The sequence below is a fragment of the Myxocyprinus asiaticus genome, chromosome 16, assembly GCF_019703515.2.
Source record: "Myxocyprinus asiaticus isolate MX2 ecotype Aquarium Trade chromosome 16, UBuf_Myxa_2, whole genome shotgun sequence".
Classification (NCBI taxonomy): Eukaryota; Metazoa; Chordata; class Actinopteri; order Cypriniformes; family Catostomidae; genus Myxocyprinus; species Myxocyprinus asiaticus.
Window position 1 is genome coordinate 29529535 of NC_059359.1, and position 20785 is coordinate 29550319.

The 20785-nt window shown below is 36.3% G+C and overlaps 1 protein-coding gene across 2 annotated transcripts; it reads right to left on the reverse strand.

The window, feature by feature from the left end:
- Positions 1-126: 126 nt before the first annotated feature.
- Positions 127-20170, reverse strand: LOC127454570 (protein shisa-7-like). 2 transcript variants are annotated; one of them, XR_007899567.1, is made up of 7 exons: positions 19485-20170; positions 8036-10391; positions 7418-7569; positions 5435-5500; positions 5148-5336; positions 3117-4232; positions 127-2780 (listed from the first exon to the last, which is right to left on the reverse strand). XR_007899567.1 is itself a non-coding variant. In XM_051721858.1 (6 exons), exons 2-6 carry the CDS (start codon positions 8773-8775, stop codon positions 3319-3321), a joined length of 2061 nt encoding a protein of 686 aa, XP_051577818.1. In that variant the 5' UTR covers positions 8776-10391; positions 19485-20170; the 3' UTR covers positions 127-3318. The 2 variants fall into 2 exon arrangements, 1 of the variants encoding a protein (XP_051577818.1); XM_051721858.1 differs by having other exon boundaries at positions 127-4232.
- Between the last annotated feature and the right edge of the window lie 615 nt (positions 20171-20785).

Here is a 20785-nt window from a genome sequence, read left to right on the forward strand (position 1 = left end):
ATGAATGTTGTTAACAATATATAATAAGTGCTAACGAAGTTAATGTTTAAAGTTTATACATAATTTAAACATTCTGTTTTTCAATTGATTTGTGTCATCAGACATTTAAGGCAACAGTTGAATCAGCTGATTTTATTCTACAAAGATGAAATTTAACCTGTATGCAAATCAGGTGGATGATTCAGTATATAATAGAGATTTGTGATTTGATACAACTTGATATAGTAGGAAACTGACATAAACATCATTGGGTTAATGGCTGATTTTAAGTGATATACCCAAACATTCATTCTGCTTCTGTACATTAACATTTTAAAAAACATGAGCTTAGTACGGCTTTCTCAAAACGGTGTCTTCATCGTCCTTCTTGCTTGTGCGATTAATGCCCTTTCCATTGTAGGCCAACCTTTTAAAATGCTTCAAGACTTTATTTGCACATCCAGTGTTTGTTATTTTCAGCATTGAAATGCCTTGTGATGAAATTTCATAAACATTGTCAGAATTATGGCTTGTGAATACAAAACTGAACAGACATTGCTACAGAATTTTTATGACTAAAATACTAAATTGATTCAGCCGTTCTAATTGTCCCTGAAATAAACATTAAAAAGTTGAATTTTCACTTAATCAAGAAAAATAAGACATTCAATTACACACATACAACATACATCCTATGACATCATTTATAAACCCATTGTGATGTCTCTGCAACAAGTAATGATATTTGCAGGCTTAGAACAATTACAATATGACATCACACTGAGAAATTTTGAAGGCACTCCTCATCATTAGGAATGCATGAAGAATTGGCAAACAATGAGTGGCTTAAAAGTTTGTGCTTCTATTTTCTAATCATAATTAAAAAAAAAAAATTATGAGAAAGATATCTAAAACAAGTAAACACTAAAACCACAGAAGAAAAAAAAAATCACCATCATAATCAAAAGATAACCATAACAACAAGAATAAATTTCACCAATAACCATAATATTAACTGTCATAGTAATGACAATAACAAACACCTATGTATTACAGAGCTGTTAGGAAGATTGTCTTTAAGTTTTCATTAGTTTCCATTTAGATACACACTAATTCCAGTGAAAAATTAAATGAATGTGCTGCCACCAATCCTCTGATACATACATAATATAAACTACTCCTTAAGACTTTTACTGGGAGTAATAAATATTAAAATAGTCTGTAACTTAAACTGTTGTATTACACTGAACATTAACCAAGAGGTATAAAGTCTATGACAAAAAGATGATCAATTAGCGATTTTAGGATGTAAACTGATTATTTTTCATTTGTAAAATGAGTTCATGAGACCTAGACTATTTCTCAGAAGTCAGAACCATACAGTAAATGATAGCTGGCTCTTTTGCAACCAATCTCACATTTACATTTTATTTGAATATTCACTAACTACAATAATATCTTTCCATATATTATGATATTATTATCCGTTAAGTATTAATGAATAAGCCGTGGGTAACATTTGTACCACTAACGCATGTATGTTGTATAGCCCTTAATATTGACAAGCGTTATTGGATATGAAGATATCAGGCATGGTGTGTTCTGTGTCCATATCTCAGTATTAGCAGATTTGTAATACAGGTTAGCTGTTTTAGCATGCCTGTATCCTCGGACTGTTTGTAAAGTCTTAGTTTTAACAGCATATGCGCATGGCTTTAACATGGACATTCAAAAAGCAGTCCAAGAGGTTTGTCTTGATGCACATTTTAAATGCCTACCCACACCTGAGCAATGTAATGATACTGCCATGTTATGCACAAATTTTATGTCAGAATATTAACATACAAATTCATTTATGATTACTCTGGTGTTGTTTCCCCTTCTCAGATCCACATTTAAAAGCTTAAGGTGTTCACAATTAAGAACCTTTTGTCTACAGTACACCGAAGAGAAGCATAAACAGGCACGTACCCAGCATTACAGGAATCAAATGTATTATTCTTGTGCTTTTAGTAGTCCGGAGTACCTTATGATGAATCTCCTTTACAAATCCCAGCTCTTGGACATTGTAGAAAGTGGTGGCTCAGAATCCAAACAAAGTACCATTGACCAATAATGAGTCTTTTTAAAATGGAGAAAAAATATGATTGTCAGACATTTCTCTTGGTTTTCATCTGGGCTGTTCTGCCCAGTCGTGTCCCAGAATGGCTTTCATTCATTGTTCAAAGCGATTTCCAGTTATGTACTGAAGGGCAAACTTGAGGATTTAAAACTTGTCGTGTACTATTTTCAGGATACCAACAAAACAAACTGAACAGAAACTCACTTGGTACATTCATGTTAAATTCATACTAAGATGCAGGTGAAAATAATTTATGGTAAGCTATTACTTGCTTTCTCTGTCTCACTGAGTAGGCTTCAAAAGTCATTCAAGTTCTTTTAATTCTTGTCGGTTTATGTTATTCAAACAAATCTTTATGTTCCTCAAATTGTTCCATCATCAATCATTTCGACAAACATTGTAACAACCCTGCCAACCTCCCTTATTATGTAGATTAGGGTTCAAAAAGAGGTAAGATCCAGCATTATGGTTATTCGACTCCTTTTTATGCTATCCTTTGATTCTTATTGTGTTTGTCCACCTGTAAGAAGCTTTGCAATTCATCAGTAGGAATGGTTGCTCCTTGTTTAACTGGTTCCTCTTATGCAGATGTTACATAAGCTTGTGTAATTGTTAGTCTCCATCATATTTATAAGATGAGAGCTGTTCTTTGAAATATATGGCTCCATAGCAGCTATAACTGTGTAATAATGCAAAAAATATCCAAGAATAAAAACATTTGACACAAAGATATGAAAAATGTCAGTTGCAGTTCATCTGACAAATCATGTGAAATTTATATTACTCTCTAATGATATTCTATGCAGCAGGTTATAGGCAAACTTGAAACAAATTAATAGTCATATATGGCAACTTTGATCATAATAATAGCGGCAATTTCATGAACATAAAAAGCACAACAAGCTCTATCAAACCTGACTAATAACTGTTGTTATCTAATCTCATCTTGTGTCTTTGCCACTATATACATATATATCTGTAAAAATATGGTGCCACTTGGCTTTTTATGAACCACCTTGTGGCCCCTTCCTTCATTTTCGGTTTCTCTGATTCCTTCACCATCCTCCTCCTCCTTTTCTCTCTTCTCTCATTATTTCTCTCCCTCTTACGCCCACTCTCTCTTTCCCACAGTCCTTTTACCATCCTCCAACTCATCACACAGTCTATCCCTCACCCATCTTCTCCGTTCCTCCTTCATTCTCTCTCCAGCCTCTTGCTCACACAGTAACCTCAGTCTTGCTTCCTGTTCTAACCCCTTGGTTTGTCGCCACTCCTCCTCCACTCCCCCCTGCACCCGGGATGAAGTGAAGTTGTTCAATGGTATTTTGCCTTTTCGCTGCAAATGCAAGCCTCCTGGCACTGTGTCCACCAAGAGTTCCTGTTCCCATGACAACCCCTGTTCCTGGCATATCGCCCCATCCCACTCCTCCAACCCCACCTCCTCCCAGGTGACCTGACATTGCTGCTGAATTTCGCTCCTGCTCTCGCCCCGATGTTGGGTGCGAGTTCATCTTGATCATGTGATGACGGTCAAGTGACGGTGTCGCACAAACATTCTGCTGTGATTGAGCTTTCTGGTGGCTCACACGGGGCAGGGTGGGGACCATCCCACCTCCCCCTCCTCCAGGGTATTCACTCATTCCCATACCCATCCCACTTCCACCTTCACCATATTCAACCTCCTCTAGATGATCCGGTGACATTAGCAGCCTGTCCTTGGACTTCTGCAGGGTGTTCTGGTTATTGGAGTTCTTTGATGCACTGGCCATGGCTTTGTAGTATTGGTGCTGCTGGTTCTTGGAGAGCCTTGATAATGTGTTGCCATCACCGAGAGCAAGGAGCTGGTCAGTTGACTTAACACGGCGCGGTGGTTTGGAAAGTGTATCATAATTCTGGTTTTGCTTTGTCTCTGGTGGATCCAGAGGGTAAGGATTGGGGGTGTGGCTTGGGGCAGACTGTGGATGAGGTATTCGAGGGCGAGTGGCATGGGTGGGAAGTGTGCCTCGTCCCCCCATTGTGTAATCGCCACCCCAGGGAAGATGATGCTGGGAGGAATGGAAGGATGGAGGGGCATTGTTGGGCCTCCTTTTCGTGGTACAGTAACCTGAATAATCCTCCAATCCTCCTTTTTCTGTAGGAGGAGGAAAACATGTTTGAAAAGATCAAGAAATTGAATGAGATAAGAAATGTAAATCAACAGAAAAGAGAATAAATACGTTTCAGAGAATATGGAAGTACAACTATTGCTTAATACAAATTCTTACACCTCCAACCTAGGATACTGTGTTTAAGTCAAAACCTGATTTCATGACTGTAACAATATTAATATGATCATATTTTATCCTGATCCCTGAGCCAATTCATCTTTGCTGATTAAGTCTGAGTCACTGTATCAGCCTGTATAACCTTCGCCTGTGCAAAATTTGTTGTCCTCCATCTGTAACACACTTTCCAGGAGGTTTCATGTCTAGCTGAGACAGAGCCCTTAAGGCTGTACATGTCTGTACAAGATTGCTTTGCAAAAGTTTGCACTCATTAAAATGACCTTCACAAACATTTACTGTATATCTCCCAAGTGTTCCAGTGAAACACTGCCATTGCTTTTTTAAATAAAATAAAAAAACATTGTACTGACATTTATGCAATGCTCTAAACCCCACATGAGGCTGTATCCTCATCAGCCAGCAGGTCATTTCTTCTTCAAAACACAACACTACTAATTTGGTCCATCTTTCTCTCCATACTGGTTATACATTTTTTGTTATGCCTTTGAAATTATGTGGGCTATAATAAGAAAACAATCATGACAATTTATGTAATTCTTTCAAAACATTTACTTCAAATTTTTTTGTTGTTGTTGTTGTTTTTTTCAATGTCTACTAGCTTTGAAGCCATCTATATTGTATTGCACTAACAAAAAATAATTAACCCTTCGATGTGTTCAGACCCAACCTCCTGTTTCAATAGGCAATATGTCAACAGAATAGAAACCATATGAAAGGGATTTTAAGAGTCTTGGAAAGTCCTTTGGTAATCAGACACTCACCCAGACGCTTGAGAGAGGAGTATCTGTTCATCTCGGGCTTCGTGGCAGCTTCATAAGAGGGAGGCAGCTGAGCCAGGTTGTGTAGGGAGTGATGGAAGGAAGGCTGGGGCTTCATGGCGTTAGTATGCTTACTGGGCTTCAGTGTGCCACCGGTGGCCAGCTGCATGTTGTTCATACGTGGTGCACGCTCTTTAAAGACACATAACGACATTGATGGATGTTGAGGTTATTTGAAACTCTATAGTAAATATTGCAGTGGTTTTCATAGAATTGTGGATGTAACCTACCAATGGTAGCTGTATGTTTGGGGCTGGAGCCTTTGGTATGGATGAAATTATGCTGTAGATTCCCCACTGTGAAACAGAACAAAGATATAATGTGTGTGTGTGTGTGTGTGTGTGCGCGCGTGTGCATCGAACCTTTCATCTGCACACTCCCAGTAATGTTTTTGTCAGCAATAATTTACAGTTAGCATGAAGTTACAAAGTATCTTATGTACATTTATTCATTTTCTAAATGCTGCCCTGCTAAGCTTTTCTAGCTCTACAAAGTGTTGAAAATTTTACACTGTTCAGTCTGTTCATTCTAATGCCATCATATATACAGCCCCATGCTAAATAATTCACAAATGCCCTTTCGTCATTTGGCTATTGCTTTTTCCCTATGTTTCTTTCTTGTCCTGAATTGATGCTGCTGGCCGTTCACAAGATTTAAACTGAGTTGGAAACATGAAAGGAACTCTGTATGACAAATAATGCAACAACACCAGCCAACTGCAAAGTGCAACCAGGTAACATCTAGTTTGTCCTGTGTCAAATGTTTTTATCAAATGTAAAAACATTTGACCCAGGACATTTGGTTCCACATAATAGCTTGGATGGTTTGAGTCATATCTCACAGGCAGATCCTTCAAGGTCACCTGGAGAGGAGAGGTGTCCAAGTCACAACAGCTGACCACTGGTGTTCCTCAGGGATCAGTGCTTGGACCCCTCCTCTTCTCGATCTACACTACATCATTTGGACCGATAATTAAGGCACATGGCTTTTCTTATCACTGCTATGCAGATGATATGCAGCTCTACCTGTCGTTCCAGCCTGATGACCCCACCATCTCCACTCTTATCTCTGCCTTCCTCTCGGAGATCTCTGCCTGGATGAAGGAACGTCACCTTCAGCTCAACCTGGCCAAGACAGAACTCCTCCTGATCCCAGCCAACCCATCTGTTGACCACAACCTCATTATTTATATTGGTTCAACTACACTAATGCCAACCAGGACTGCTAGGAACCTGAGAGTGGTGGTTGATGACCAGCTTAACTTTACTGCCCACATCTCATCAACCGCCTGGCCATGCAGGTTCACGCTTTACAACATCAGGAATATCAGACATTTCCTGTCTGAATATGCTGCATAGCTCCTGGTCAAAGCTCTGGTCATTTCAAGACTGGGCTACTGAAATGCTCTGTTGGCCGGCCTCCCTGCTAGCACGATAAAGCCACTGCAATTAGTTCAGAATGCTGCAGCGCATCTGGTCTTCAATCAGCCAAAGAGGGCTCACGTCACCCCACTCTTGAGTTCAATCCACTTGTTACCTATAGCTGCCCGGATCAAATTTAAGGCTTTAACTCTGACCTTCAGGACAGCATGTGGAACAGCACCCTCTAACTTCAATTCACTTCCAAGTCTATGCTCCAACTTGCTCTCTGCGGTCAATGAACCAACCACGCCTGGTTGTCCCGTGGCATAGATGCACAAAGTCTATTTCATGATCCTTCACTTTCTCTGTTCCTCTGTGGTGGAATGAACTTCCAACCCCATACAATCTGTTGAAACCATCTCAACATTCAACAACCAGCTGAAAACACATCTGTTAAAAGAGCACTTAACCAGTCAACAAATGCACTTAATATTTAACAATATTGTTTAAAAAATCTCGTCTGTCTCTTTCTTCAACATTAGCTTCTATACTACTCCTGCCACTTTTAGAACTTGGCAGTGCATTACTGAAGATATTGTCGACTTTGGTACAACAGATTGCTTGCTATGTTCCTCATTTGTAAGTCACTTTGGATAAATGCACCTGCTAAATGACTACATGTAAAATGTAATAGCATTTGACATGTGACTAACAGGCTTTTTGATCCACGTAGAAATAAAATATATGCTCACTACTGGATTTCTGGTCTAAACTTACAAGTTACAACTGTAACTCACAGATAACTCGGATAAAGGAGTACAAAGAGAATATATTGTTAAGTTTTTCTCTCACATCGGTTATCTTTACTCTGTAGTGTGGGATAGAGGTTTTTGGGGGGTCGTCCAAGTGTCCCCTCTCCTCCTCCAGTTCCCAGGGCAACACTGTTGTTTCTCTCCCCCTCTTGGACTGTACTTGACTGGTGACGCAACATTTCCACAAGAGCCCTGACATTGAAGGAGGTAGAAATTAATCAAGAGGATGCAGTTTAAGGTGCATTAGGCTTCTTTAACTTTAGACTGCATTAAACATTGATATATTGAAATATTAGCATTGAACAGGCCTTATTCAGGGCAGTAGAGCACTGATTAAAGGGATAGTTCATCCAAAAATGAAAATTCTGTCATCATTTACTTCCTGTGATGTTCCAAACTCATATGTTTTTTTCTTCTTCTGAATAATAAATAAAAAAGGAGATGTAAGAAGGAATGACAGCCCAAGTCACCATTCTCACTTGGAAGTGAATAGTGAGTGAGGCTGTCATTCTGCCTAACATTTCCTTTTGTGTTACACAGAAGAAAGTAAGTTATATATGTTTGGAACAAAATGAAGGTGAGTAAATGATTCATAATTTAAATTTTTGGATGATCGATACCTTTAGTAACTGGAGTGTTTTTGGTTGCCTCCTTTCACCTGGGCATGTTGAGTTCTCTGTTCCTAGGTTGACGTGATGCCTTGTGGAATGCCACCTTAATAGCCACCGCCACAGCAACTGTAAACGAGATGACTCCACCAATGACATAGACAGTGTTGTTGCTTTGCTCAATGCGGCTGAGGTCAGGATGGGCTGGTGCTGGGGGCCTGGTTGCTGGTGGGGCAGTATTGGCCCACACAGGAGAATGGTAGTTCTGGCAGATGTTCTGGTCTAGCCTTCGAGTGCGGTCTGGACAACAAAATCGGTAATGACAGGTCCCACAGCAGTAGATGAAGTCATCCTTGGAACAATTAAAGGTGAGGTCATACTGCCCCATGACATCATAATAACCCCGACAAACATCCACTTCCACCAGTTTGCGAGGAGGCGGAACTACCTGTGCTGCTCTAAGAGGGGGCTTCAGTGCATCGGCCGTTACGTTCTTTGGCAGCATTATCTGAGGCAGCGGCCTAGGGGGCAATTCTGCTGCTCCAGCTGGCTGCTTTGGCCAACGATTCATAGATTTCCCTCGCATATTCCCACCATTTTTAGAAAGGGGGAACAGAAACCCTCTACCCCGAGATCTGGGGCTTGGCGTTGGGGTGATAGTGATGGTAATGGGCCCATTCGGTGTGTTTCTGGAGGGGCCTGGGACGCTTGCTGAGGAAGCGTTAAATGGGACAGCGATCAGCAGGAAGAGAATGATGATACGCACTCGAGCTTTCAAGGTGGGCATCATTTTTACATGACTAACGCTGCTATTTTCTCACACTGACTCAACCCACCACACAATATAGATTGAAAAAAAAAAAAAACCCAGCCTGCTTAACGTTGTATGTAAAATATTTTTGTAGCAGCCCTCCAATATATGAAATCAGAGTCTATATTAAAATAGTCTCAAAAGAAAAAGTGTGTGCTGTGAACTCTCACACACTGAGACAGTGCAAGAGAGAGAGAAAAAAAAACATTTATATGTGCTTTCAGCTTCAAGGTGAGCCACAAGGGTTATAAAACACATATTCTCTCATTCTCATCATGCAGTGCCTCCTTCCAGCATATAGATGAACACAAAAACAGTATGTAAAACAATCCAAATGCCAAAAATATTCGTAGCAGGCAACATAAATTGGCCAGTTCTTGTACAAACAGGAAATTAAAGAATATTTAAAATTTCCGTGTATAAAAGCAAAGAAAAATCTTCCCTTTTGTGACTGTCCTTAAAAAATAAATAAATAAATAAAATATATATATTTATTTATTTTATTTATTTTTTATATCCGCAGACAAACAAGAAATGGCTTCTCTCATTATCAACTTTATATATTACCTATATAGTTTAGTGTATTGATGACACTTGAAAGCAATTTAAGTATTTATGTTTAATCCCCTACTTTGGCACTTATGAAAAATGTATTTAAGAGAAAGGGACAACTATAAACATCTTAAAAATGTAAACTAATGATTTTTTTTTTTTGTCTCTTTTCTCCTCACAATATTATTATAATTTTTTTAATTGGGCACTCCTTACATTCAACAATGGCACTTAGTCTTTAGGCAAATTTCCCTGACCTGTATTTCTCCCTGAATATTTTCTATTATCAACTAGTATAAACAATTTCTATACACTTTGTGGAAAAAAAATAAAATAAAATAACCTCTTAAGTCAAAAATGACTTTGTTTTGTTCTGCTGCACTTGTTTACATCTTAATGGGGTTACTCAGAATGGTGAACTCTTCTGAGTAGGTGAGGAATTATTTAGAGTTTCCTCAGAGGTTTCTCTAAGTGTTGGCCTGAAAACTTCTACATTACTGGATTGAAATGAATGGTCATTTCTTCATTCAGCATGTAAAGAATTACTAAATCTATAATCTTGTGTGCAAATTTAAAATAGCCTGTCAGAAATTAAAATGGTTGAAAGAAATCAGGTAAAAATTTAGTAATCTGTCAGGTTAAATATAAATGGGTCATATTATAAGTATTTAATCCATCTATGTGTATTTCAGGCTATTGGAATGTAATAATGTTCAATAAACTGATGACAAAGACACACACAAAAAAAAAAAACCTGATAATGGCACAAAAGATGGTAAAATGTTTTGCAAGGCTGATTGTCTTCACAATAGAAAGTCTCCAGTCTCTTTCCAGTTTCTTACAGTTCACGCAGCAGATTTGTTGTTCTGATAAGCCCAGTTTTCATTGAGACTGAGAGATTTTTGAAACAGTTTGCTGCACCCCTTGGTGAAATGGTTTAATGTCCCATAGTGTGGACATGGCTGTTTCCTCACTATTTTTGCAGGGTTGGTCTTTGAATCCACTGAAAATTTTCAAGTGTTCAATGATAGAGCGATGTGCCTCTGAAAAATAAATCAACACATTAATGGTAAATCCAACATGCACACACATACACACAATTTTTTTTTTTTTTTTTCTTGAAAGATTATAGTTTGTCATCAACATGGCAGCATATTATATTCATTGTGACACATATGACATGTAGGTCTATACAGCAACTATTGTAATCAGTATATCCACAGAATTTTTGCAGATATTTATTTCGTGTGGTTGGTCTGTATGTTTTAACACACTAAATACAACAGTAACAAGATTTTAACACCCTTCCCTAAAAGGTAAATCTAATATTAAACAGAAAATCCAAATCTAGAAGTAAATATTTAGCTAATATGCAAATTAGTTACATCTATGCCTAATGGTGTGGGCACAATCCAGCAGGCATGTTAGGAATAGTATAAGGAATAGTTCACCCAAAAATAAAAGGCAGAGGCTATTTACACTATTTGCACCCCTAATTAAACACTAAGTATAGTGGCATCACTGCAGTATGTTTATTGTGTTTATTTAGAGTCCCATAGACACCCTACACCAACCCCTAAACCTAACCTTACAAAAATAAACCATGGTTTTACTACAGTAACCATAGTATCACCACAGTATTTTGTAGTAAAATCATAGTAACAACAAAAACATGGTTACTATATTAACACCATATTACTGTAGTAACACGATGGTTAACTGCATTAAAACTATGGCTTCTGCTAAAAAAAAACATGGTTACTACAATATTACTATAGCAAAACCATGGTTAATTTTACCTGGATCAAACCTTTCTGTCAACTCCCTGACCTTCACTCTGACAAAATCAATGCGAGAAAATCAGTCTTTACATTAATCCTGGATGGCACAGTTTGTCTTCAAGATCATCACAGGGTTCATGTGCCATCAAATGAAAGTGACTCCAGTAAAAAACAAAAACAAAAAAAAAACCTTAAACCACAGTAAAAGTTATCGATGTCAGTTTAAAAGGTAGTGTTGTCATGTTGCAAGAACAATAAGGTTTGATGGTATCGACATAGCCGTCATATTTGATTTACAGAGTTAATGTAAATCAAATATGAATGATTTAATTTGAGTGAATAATTACTTAAATTCCGTTCACCACACAAACTGATTATATTGCTTCAGAAGTCTGGAATGTAGCCATGCTTTTTTTTTTTTTTTTTGTCCTTATCACGGTTCTTTTTTATTATATGGCAAATAAACCCTCTAAAGACTTCAGAAATCACTTATTTAAAGAAAGAAAGAAAGTCATATGAGTTTAGAGCAACATTAATGACAGAATTTCCATTTTTGGGTGAACTGTTCCTTTAAGAAGTGTTTAACAGGGATTATTAACTGAGCATCCATGTATTACTGTATGCATCAGTAAAGTGAAAAGGACCAGAATTTTTACATGAGCATAACACTATAATAGTCAGATTTGACTATTTGAGATGGGTTAAGGGTCAAGTTATTACATTATTGTTGCATGGGCATGTCACCATTTTTTATCATTGCACATGTTATACAAACTTGTTATAAATCTGTTGGTCTGGAGCTTCTATCCTAAAACTGTGGCCATTGCACATTAAATTGTACATTTCATTATGTTTCATAAGCCGACTGGTTGACACCATGACGAATCAGAATATTAGCTAAATATTTATCTTTACATTTTGACATAATTCTGTTTGACTAATCATTTAGACTAAATATCAAAATTTAGAATCAATATTTAATCTTTTAATATGTACTCAACATAAATATGGCACTGACACTGAGGATCATATTACATGCAATACAGCTGCAAATTCCAACGTCACACTCATAACTCTGATAAAGTAAAGCATGATGACCATTTGTCTAATGTGTTACTACAAGTCACTTTGAATCAGAAGCATTGAAAGAAGTGAATAGTAGCAATGATCAGAACAAATAGTGATCAGTCCTTTTCAGAGAACATAGCATGATGCATGACACTGGGAAGGAGGGAGAAACCAGATCTTTCTTTCCTGACACTTTACTATAGGCCTATGTGTCAGAATGTTTGTGAAGAAAGGGACAGAAACACTGTTATAGAGTTCTGGAACTCCCAATATCTCTAATCAGTACCCATCTGCTTTACTTTTCACAATTGCAGGGGCCAGTGAAAATCCATTGGAGGGGGGGTGGGGGGGGAGACAGATAAATGCAGGGTAGAGATTTAAATACGAGCACAGCATAGCAGAAGTACACAGAGCCAGAGGTACGACAGAGAAGAGGTGCTTTGTGTGCTTGTGCATGTGTGTATGTGGGAGTGCAGTGAGTGGGTGGAAGAGAATGGAGAGCGTTCAGTGACACCACTTACTAACACACATTCACTTATACACAGTACACACTATTCACAACATAGGGTACATACAGTGCTAACACCAAACATAGAGACTGCAAAACATGTGCGCACATGCAGACAGTATGCTTGATCAGGTAGTAAAGGAATACTAACACGCTCTTGTACTACAGCACATTCGGAACACAATCCAAAAATACTTATATTACTGCGATATAAAATGTGTATAGACCTCAAAACAAATGAGTACACAAAATGTATTGTTCACACATCAACAAGCTAATACCACCAGAGAGACAAATAACACATCTTCTATGTAATGAACCACAGATATCACCAAGAAAAATGATCTGCACAGAGATATAGCAGAACAGTGGCAACAACAGGCACATCAAAATCTATCAATATTCCATTGCAGGAAATACAGTGTTGGCAAGGAAAATATACCCATGCCTGCTGTGGTCTCATCTTAGCTACTGTATAGTGCTTAGGCATAGGAGGTCTACGGTTGCATCATGGCATTACTGTAAAAAATGTCCGTAATTTTTACGGTAAAAGACTGTAAAAATGCTACAGTAAAAAAACATTAATTGGTTAAAAGGTAGTTACCTTAAAATATACGGTAAAAAATTATAAACAATTTACAGGGCAATACATTTAATTTTTCAGTTAAATGTTGTACAAATTATGTTTTTTTAGATGTAAAAAGTATAATTTTACCATAGAATTAACAGTAAAAATTTATATTATGTTTAACAAGAGAGTACATGTACTTTTTACGGTAAATTATTGTTAAAATGATGGTGAGAAACAATAATACTAGATTTCCCTGCGTAACCCATCACATTTCATTATATTTTATGGAAATAGTTATGTTTCTTCTATTTTTTATCAGTTATGTACTTTGGGGTGTTCTGTGTTATATTAGTTAATGTTTATTGCATTATTTTAATTTCATATGTGTTACCCTGATGGTGTTTTGTGTTTGTGTGAGTGACACTGTCTCTATTGGTCATTGCTCCTGGAAGGGCCACTATTGATGAACTTTGTCATTGTGTGCCCTTCTGCAATTACTACAGTGATTAACAATATATTATAAAGTGAAAAGCAGATTTTTATAGTTCCAGAATGTTAGTATCAAGTTTATATTATTTAATAATATAAACGGAAATGAACCGCAAAATATACATGCAACAAAATGACATCCGTAAAGCCTGAAACATGGTCACCATATTTTTTATGGTAAATGTTTGGCAACCACAGCTGGCGGTAATTTGTTTTTTTTTTTTTTTTTTTACAGTGTGGTTTGCAAACCTTTCAGGCTACCTATTTTAAACTCAATTTTAATCAAAAAATCATTATCCATCTAACAGTAAATCTTTCTATCTATCTTTACAAGTAAAATGTTTGTCATTTTAATGGAAAAGGAATGCAATGCTACAATAAAAATCTGTTAATTTGTTAACTGGTATTTACCATTCCATTTAAGTTGACAAAACATATTACACTTAACACAACAATACATGTAATTTTGTTAAATATTGTAAAAGTAGATGTAAAAAGGGTGAATTACCTTGTAGTTTACAGTGAAAATTTATAGTATGTTTAACAAGACAATACTTGTACTTTTACAGTAAACTATTGTTAAAATTACAGTGAAAAACAATAATCAGGTATTCCCAGACGTCCCTGTGTGATCCATCACGTCATTACATTTTATAGACTATAAATATATATAATATTATGACTTATTTTTGACATCAGTTAATATGTACTGTACATTGGTGTGTTTTTTGTTACAAATTATGTTTAGTTAATGTGTATTACAATATTTTACCCTGATGGTGGTTTGTTTTGGCGTAGGTAACATTTTGCAGTGTCTTTGCATGATTATTGGCTATCGCTCCTAGAAGGGCCACCCTTGGTGAAATGTACTGTACTGTGAGATTTACTGTAAGTCATCATGTGGCCTTTTGTTTTACCGTCTGTGTTACTATGCTGGTTAACAGTACATTTAAAAGTACAAAGCAGATTTTTGTAGTTCCAGGAGTATATTAACACCATTTAATGATATACAGTAGTGAACTGTATAATATATAGGCACCAAAATGACACCTCTTAATGCCTGAAACATGATCACTACAGCTGCCAGTTTTTTTTTTTTTTTTTTTTTTTTTTTTACTTAAATTAACAGTGTACCATGTCAACATCCCTAAGTATCCAAAGCCTGGTTTAAATCAGTAACTGCCACCCAAAAGACATGCAATACGGTGAAATTCTTTCAGAATTTAAAATAAGTTTGAAATATGCATGGCAAAAAATAATAATAATAATAATGTTTAGGGATAAAAAAAATTTTTAAAAATCATTTGCCTTTGACTAAATTTGATTAAAAAAAATTCTACAATAACCTTTATGAAAAAAAAAAACAGATACAATTGTTCAATAAAAAATATAAAAATTGTTCAAATCATCAGACTGTATTCACTTATGTAATGCAAGGAACTTCATGATTGCTGTGATAAATTGCTCTCCTAACAACCGCTGCTTATAATGAAGCATTCATAATTAGCAGGACATAACCCGTTTATGGTTTTACCCCCATTTTCTGCATAATTAATGTGGAAGCATTTAATGACCAAAGTACACTTACAAAGGACTTTGCATTGACAGATGCAATTACAGTTCTTGCACATACAGAGCAACGAGCACCATGCTTAATTTGACCTACATGGGAAGAATGTTTTTCCTCACATTTTTGCCACTGTATTTTTGCACACCTGTCAGAAGTTGGTTGGAAAAACTAAGCAATGAGGAACAATGTATGGTCATTGATTTTAAGAGGTGTGGTGTTGAGTGATTCATGTGAATATCTGTGAGCCATTTACAGTTTTCACGGGAGCAAAATTAAGAACAGTCTACAACATTAAAAACATTAACCTCTCATTTGCACATATATAATAAAGGGTAGGCCATTTCAACACCTTCTTGTCTATGTGTAACAGTGTGCGCATCTACAAACTGGATTAGCTTTTCCTGAACGTGTTGGCAAGGCACTGTGGGCGACTTCTAAGAGATGTGACTCTAAAGATGTGGCGCATTCACAAACAGTTTCTAGAAGAGTAAGAAACGTGAGTTTACAGAGGAATTACCAGCAAAACATCTGGTTTCAATTTGGTATTATGAAATCTTGCTCTTTTCTCTATATTTTATTATATATCTGTTGCAAAACATGTCTGTTTTGGACATTCTCTCAACATCTCTTTATCTCCCTCACTCCATTTCCCTTTCTCTCTCTGTGATATTCAGTGCGTGGGTTGAGCCAGCTCACTCTCTCTTAGAATAGCACTGCAGTAGTTCAGTCTTGTATAGAAGGAAAGAAGGAGAAAGAGAGTGATAGATATGATGAATAGACCTTCTCTCTTCTAAACCTGCTCTTCTCTTGAAAGAAAAATAGTTTGGCCTTTCCTTCATATGCCTGTGACAGACCACCTCACCCTGAGCTATTTGTGGACCTGCCAGTAGCAATCACATCCCAAATCGTATCTACACCACCCTCTCACATACATACAATATGTATTAATCCGGTGTATTGCTATGTTCTTAATCTGGTCAAATAGTTGGTCTGTAGCCCATACTATCAAATAAATGCAATGAAAAGTAGGAGGTGAAATAAATAAAAAGGCCACTGTGTGTAAATCCCGGACCACATTCAGCTCAGATCTAATGGAATTAGAAGGCAGAGTATGTTATTATTAAAATGTAGACCGATATATTGGTTTTACCAATTAATCGGTGCCAATAGTTGCTTTTTGGATCTATCGGTTATAGACAAAAATCTATGCAGATAGTTTCTTTTTTTCCTCATTTTTTTATTCCTCATCAATAAACCTCATCTGGTGAAATATATACATATAGACTCTTCATCTGGTGAATATATAGGCTATAAAAAGTGTCATTTTGTGAATACTTACATATAATGCATTGTAAGTCTCTGTCATCTCAAAAAAAAGTCCCAGACTTGTTTGTAATGCACCAAATCTTATTTTTTTCTAGTTATTATTAAGATTTTGGTTGCACAATAAATTGCTTTTGGGATTGTATTTATTTTGGACTCAATGTCTGTGCTCTTCATTGAAAGGAAAGACTAAGAATTTTTTACCATTCTATAAATTGATTTAAAAAAACTATCAGATGATTAATCGGTTATCTGCCTTTTCCATCACCTTAGTTATCAGCAAAATCCACTATAGGTCGACCTCTAGTAATTATTTCATAGGACAGAATGAGAGAGTGTTTAAGACTATGGGAAAGCAAAGTAAGGCTTTTGTCACAGCAGTCCCAAAAAATCTGACTTCATAATTAAAATAAATTGCAAGGCAGTAAAATGCCATTTGCCATTTGTATGGCTGTGGAAAATCTGTTCTTGGTGCCCCATTACAGCACATTGCATTTTTGCACAATTTTGCAAAAAAAAATCTATCTGGAAAAAGTCTGCGTTTTACATTAAATGTACTGGTAAATGTGGTAACAATGCCACCAAATAAAAACCAATTAAAAGATATAAACCAGACTGAATCAACAACCAACATTTCTGATAAATGAACAGTTAAATAAATGATTAACATGGACAAAGTGATCAGGTAAGTATAAGGACCTGTTTCACCTTACAAGGCAAAATTTAGGATTGACAGGGCCAGGTCCTGGAACATTTCACAACAACTCATTTAAATCAACCAAACTAGGAAGAGTTGTATTTGAACCAATGTACAAGGATAGAATAACCTCAAATTTTTTCTTTCATGAAGTCATAATATCCCCCACAATTTTTGTAAAAGATGGTGCCTAAATATGTAGATATGTAAGCCACCATCAGGGATTATAGGGCACAAAAGAAGTGTGTCATGGATGCAGTCAGTTTATTAAGGGTCAACATAATATCAGTGTTGGGTGTAATCCAATTACAAAGTAATTAGTTACTGTAGTCAAATTACTTTTAGTCCAAAAACGTAGTATAATGCATTACATTTTAAATTATTGTAATCATGTTACAGATACTGACTTTCAATTAAATTGAATTACTTAAGTACATTATAGGGTTATGCTTATTTCTAATATATTATTTATGTAGAATACATGAATTATGGCCCCATGATGAGTCATTGTGATGGAGAAATATGAGGTGCTGAGTGTATGATGTGTGTGTAACAATGAACAAGAAGGAAATATAAACATTATTTTCAATTTGTTGAGTGGAAAAGTGTTTTAGAAAGTAACTTAAAAGTAATTAGTAATGTGATTACTTTTTTACAGTTAATTTGTAAAGTAATTTGATTACATTTTAGAGAAATAATTAGTGATTTGTAGTAAATTACTAATTTTAAGAAACTTACCTAACACTGCATAATATAAGGTAACATAAACAATCATTAAAATCATAAAAAAAGATTTCTGACTTAAACTTACTATTAAAATTTTCAATTCAGTTCAGTTTTCACCCATAAAAGCTGAGGGTAATTAGTTTTACTCATAAAAGAAAACTTTCATAATGCAAGGGTTGTAACACCAGTGACAAATTCTCTTAAAATATTTTTTTTTTAAGAAGCCCTCAATGACATCACAGAACATATACAACTAATAAGACTAAAATCAATAAACCATTAAATCAATTAATTAATTTGAACATTAAACAATGTGACACCAATAACATATTTAAATGAACCATGTGAAAAAAAATAGTTTAAATGTAAATTAATATCTTTTTGAACATGGTGGTAAAATCACTATATATGCATATTTCAGCAGCCTCTTTTTCCTCTGACCTTGGATGTACTTTTGGATATATTTTTGTATTTTAAAAATACAAGTTTTTAACATTGATAACACCAATGACATGACATCACGGGACAAACGTTCTTTTTAAATTATTTAAATGATTAGTTACTTATTTTGTTTTGCTTTTTTGTACACTTGTTAGGCCTTACACTAATGCTTGACCTGAGAAATCAAAATGAGTAAAAAATAAACACATAAATAACTGTAAATGTCATAGAAGTGTTTTTTTTTTTTTTTTAATTGACAAATGTAACTATATTTTCACCCACACAAAAAAATAAACTATAGGTCTATAGAGTCAAAACAATTTCATATTATTTAATAAAAGGTTAGGTATTGAGTATGACTTAAAAGTCAAGGGACATGTTTGTCACCATATTTTGATAATGACCCAAACATCATACCTGTAGAGAGACACCGAATGAAACGCAGTTCAGTCCACTGCGCAACCAACCGAGCCAATCTGACTTTTGTTGGTCTTGTTACAGTGAAATACCCCAATAATAGGAGGTTTAGATTTATTTCTAATCACAAAACAATCTGAAGGTGAGCCTATGAATATCGTGTATCGACGTGTCTCTTGCTGATTGTGGACCTGTAATTCGCACGAGGGTGAGTAGGTGGACATGACAACCAGCGCGAGCAATGAATGGCCGTCTGCGTAGGCGTGAATGCATGTTTGCACGAAGGGTGATGTGTAGCCACTTTACACTAATGTGTTACAGATCTTTCTCCGGTCGCTTGCAAATTGATTGAAAACAAAAAATGATACAATTTATTAGGCATTTTAACCACTAACAGATAGTGGTTAAAATGCGAAATCAGGAACAGCTCATTAAACTTCAATAAGAATAAAGAGTCATACAAATCATATACACATGAACACAGAAAACGATTAATCAGACAATCAGATGACATGCAGCGATATAGTCCAACTTGGGAGACTTACCTGTACAGAATTCTGTTGAGCCTCACGACACCACCGATCTCACATTGTATTGAAGCCTGAGCGACGACGATGGCTGTTATTTCCACAAACTGTTGCAGCACTCCCCTGCTGATATTAGTCTCGTCTTTTGGCAACAAAACAACAATTACAGTCACTAATTTCTTTCCAGGATTTTCTTTCACCTGCCCCAGTTGTTTCCATGTTCTTACTACAGACAAAGCATCAATTTTCTTTACCTACAGGCTACAGATCTTGCACAATGATTTCAACTTCTTGCTTGTTTATAGCACTGTGAAAGTATTCCAGGTAAGATAATCGCTGCCTAAGTTACCAAATACATCCTTGATATACTTTTAATAACGGTTAAAATGACGGGTGAAACAAAAACTGCCTGTTGCCGTGAATTTCTTTCGCTCTAATTCTCTCTTAAATGAAACGCAATTGTTGATTCTTCACGTTGCTGTTAATCGACGCCGCCTGCAAAGTGTGCACACAAGAACATTCCGACCCTGTCACGAAACACCGGCGGAATGAGGCGGGTGGTCTCACAGAGGTCCGCAGCGCTGAAAAGTGCGTTTATTGGTTTCGCGAGACTGTTGATGAGGAACTGATACGTTGATTCCAGACTGCTTCAAGTGTTTCGTTTCTCAAACTACTTCTCATCTTTACACGATTATGGCTGGCTAAGCAATATGGTGTGTGTGTGTGTGTGTCTGTGTGTGTGTGTGTGCAGAGGGGGCACATCGATCGGTTGCCATGGCAACAATGTCATTTTGTTTTTGACTCTAATCATTTGATGCCTTTCCCTTCAAAAACATACGAATTGGTTGTAGAATATAGACGCATTGCCTTTGTGCGAATGGCCGTGGCTGATTTGGCAAACAAAATGCAACGTATTAAATTAAAACAACTGCATGATGACACAGCCCTAGCTTGTGGTATTATGCTTTAAAAATACAGTTATCTACTGCTTATAGATTTTTACTGCTAGGTAGAGGCTCCTAGCTAGGGATTCACGACACAAACTGCAGTCTCAATATCTGATTCACCTATGCAGGTGTAAAATTTTACAATAATCAAAACTTTGTATCTTAGCTAGAAGTCTATAATCATAACGCAATTATTGTTAACCTGATATTATGCAGATAGGCTGAAATGCATAACCAGATAAACACACATTTCATTTAATGTACACTTAATCCAATAAATGAGTTTGGGCTAATAAATCACCTCCATAATTTCACCAAATATGAATCTCTTCTGTGACGGCACATAAATACACTGTTTGATTGTGTAGCTCA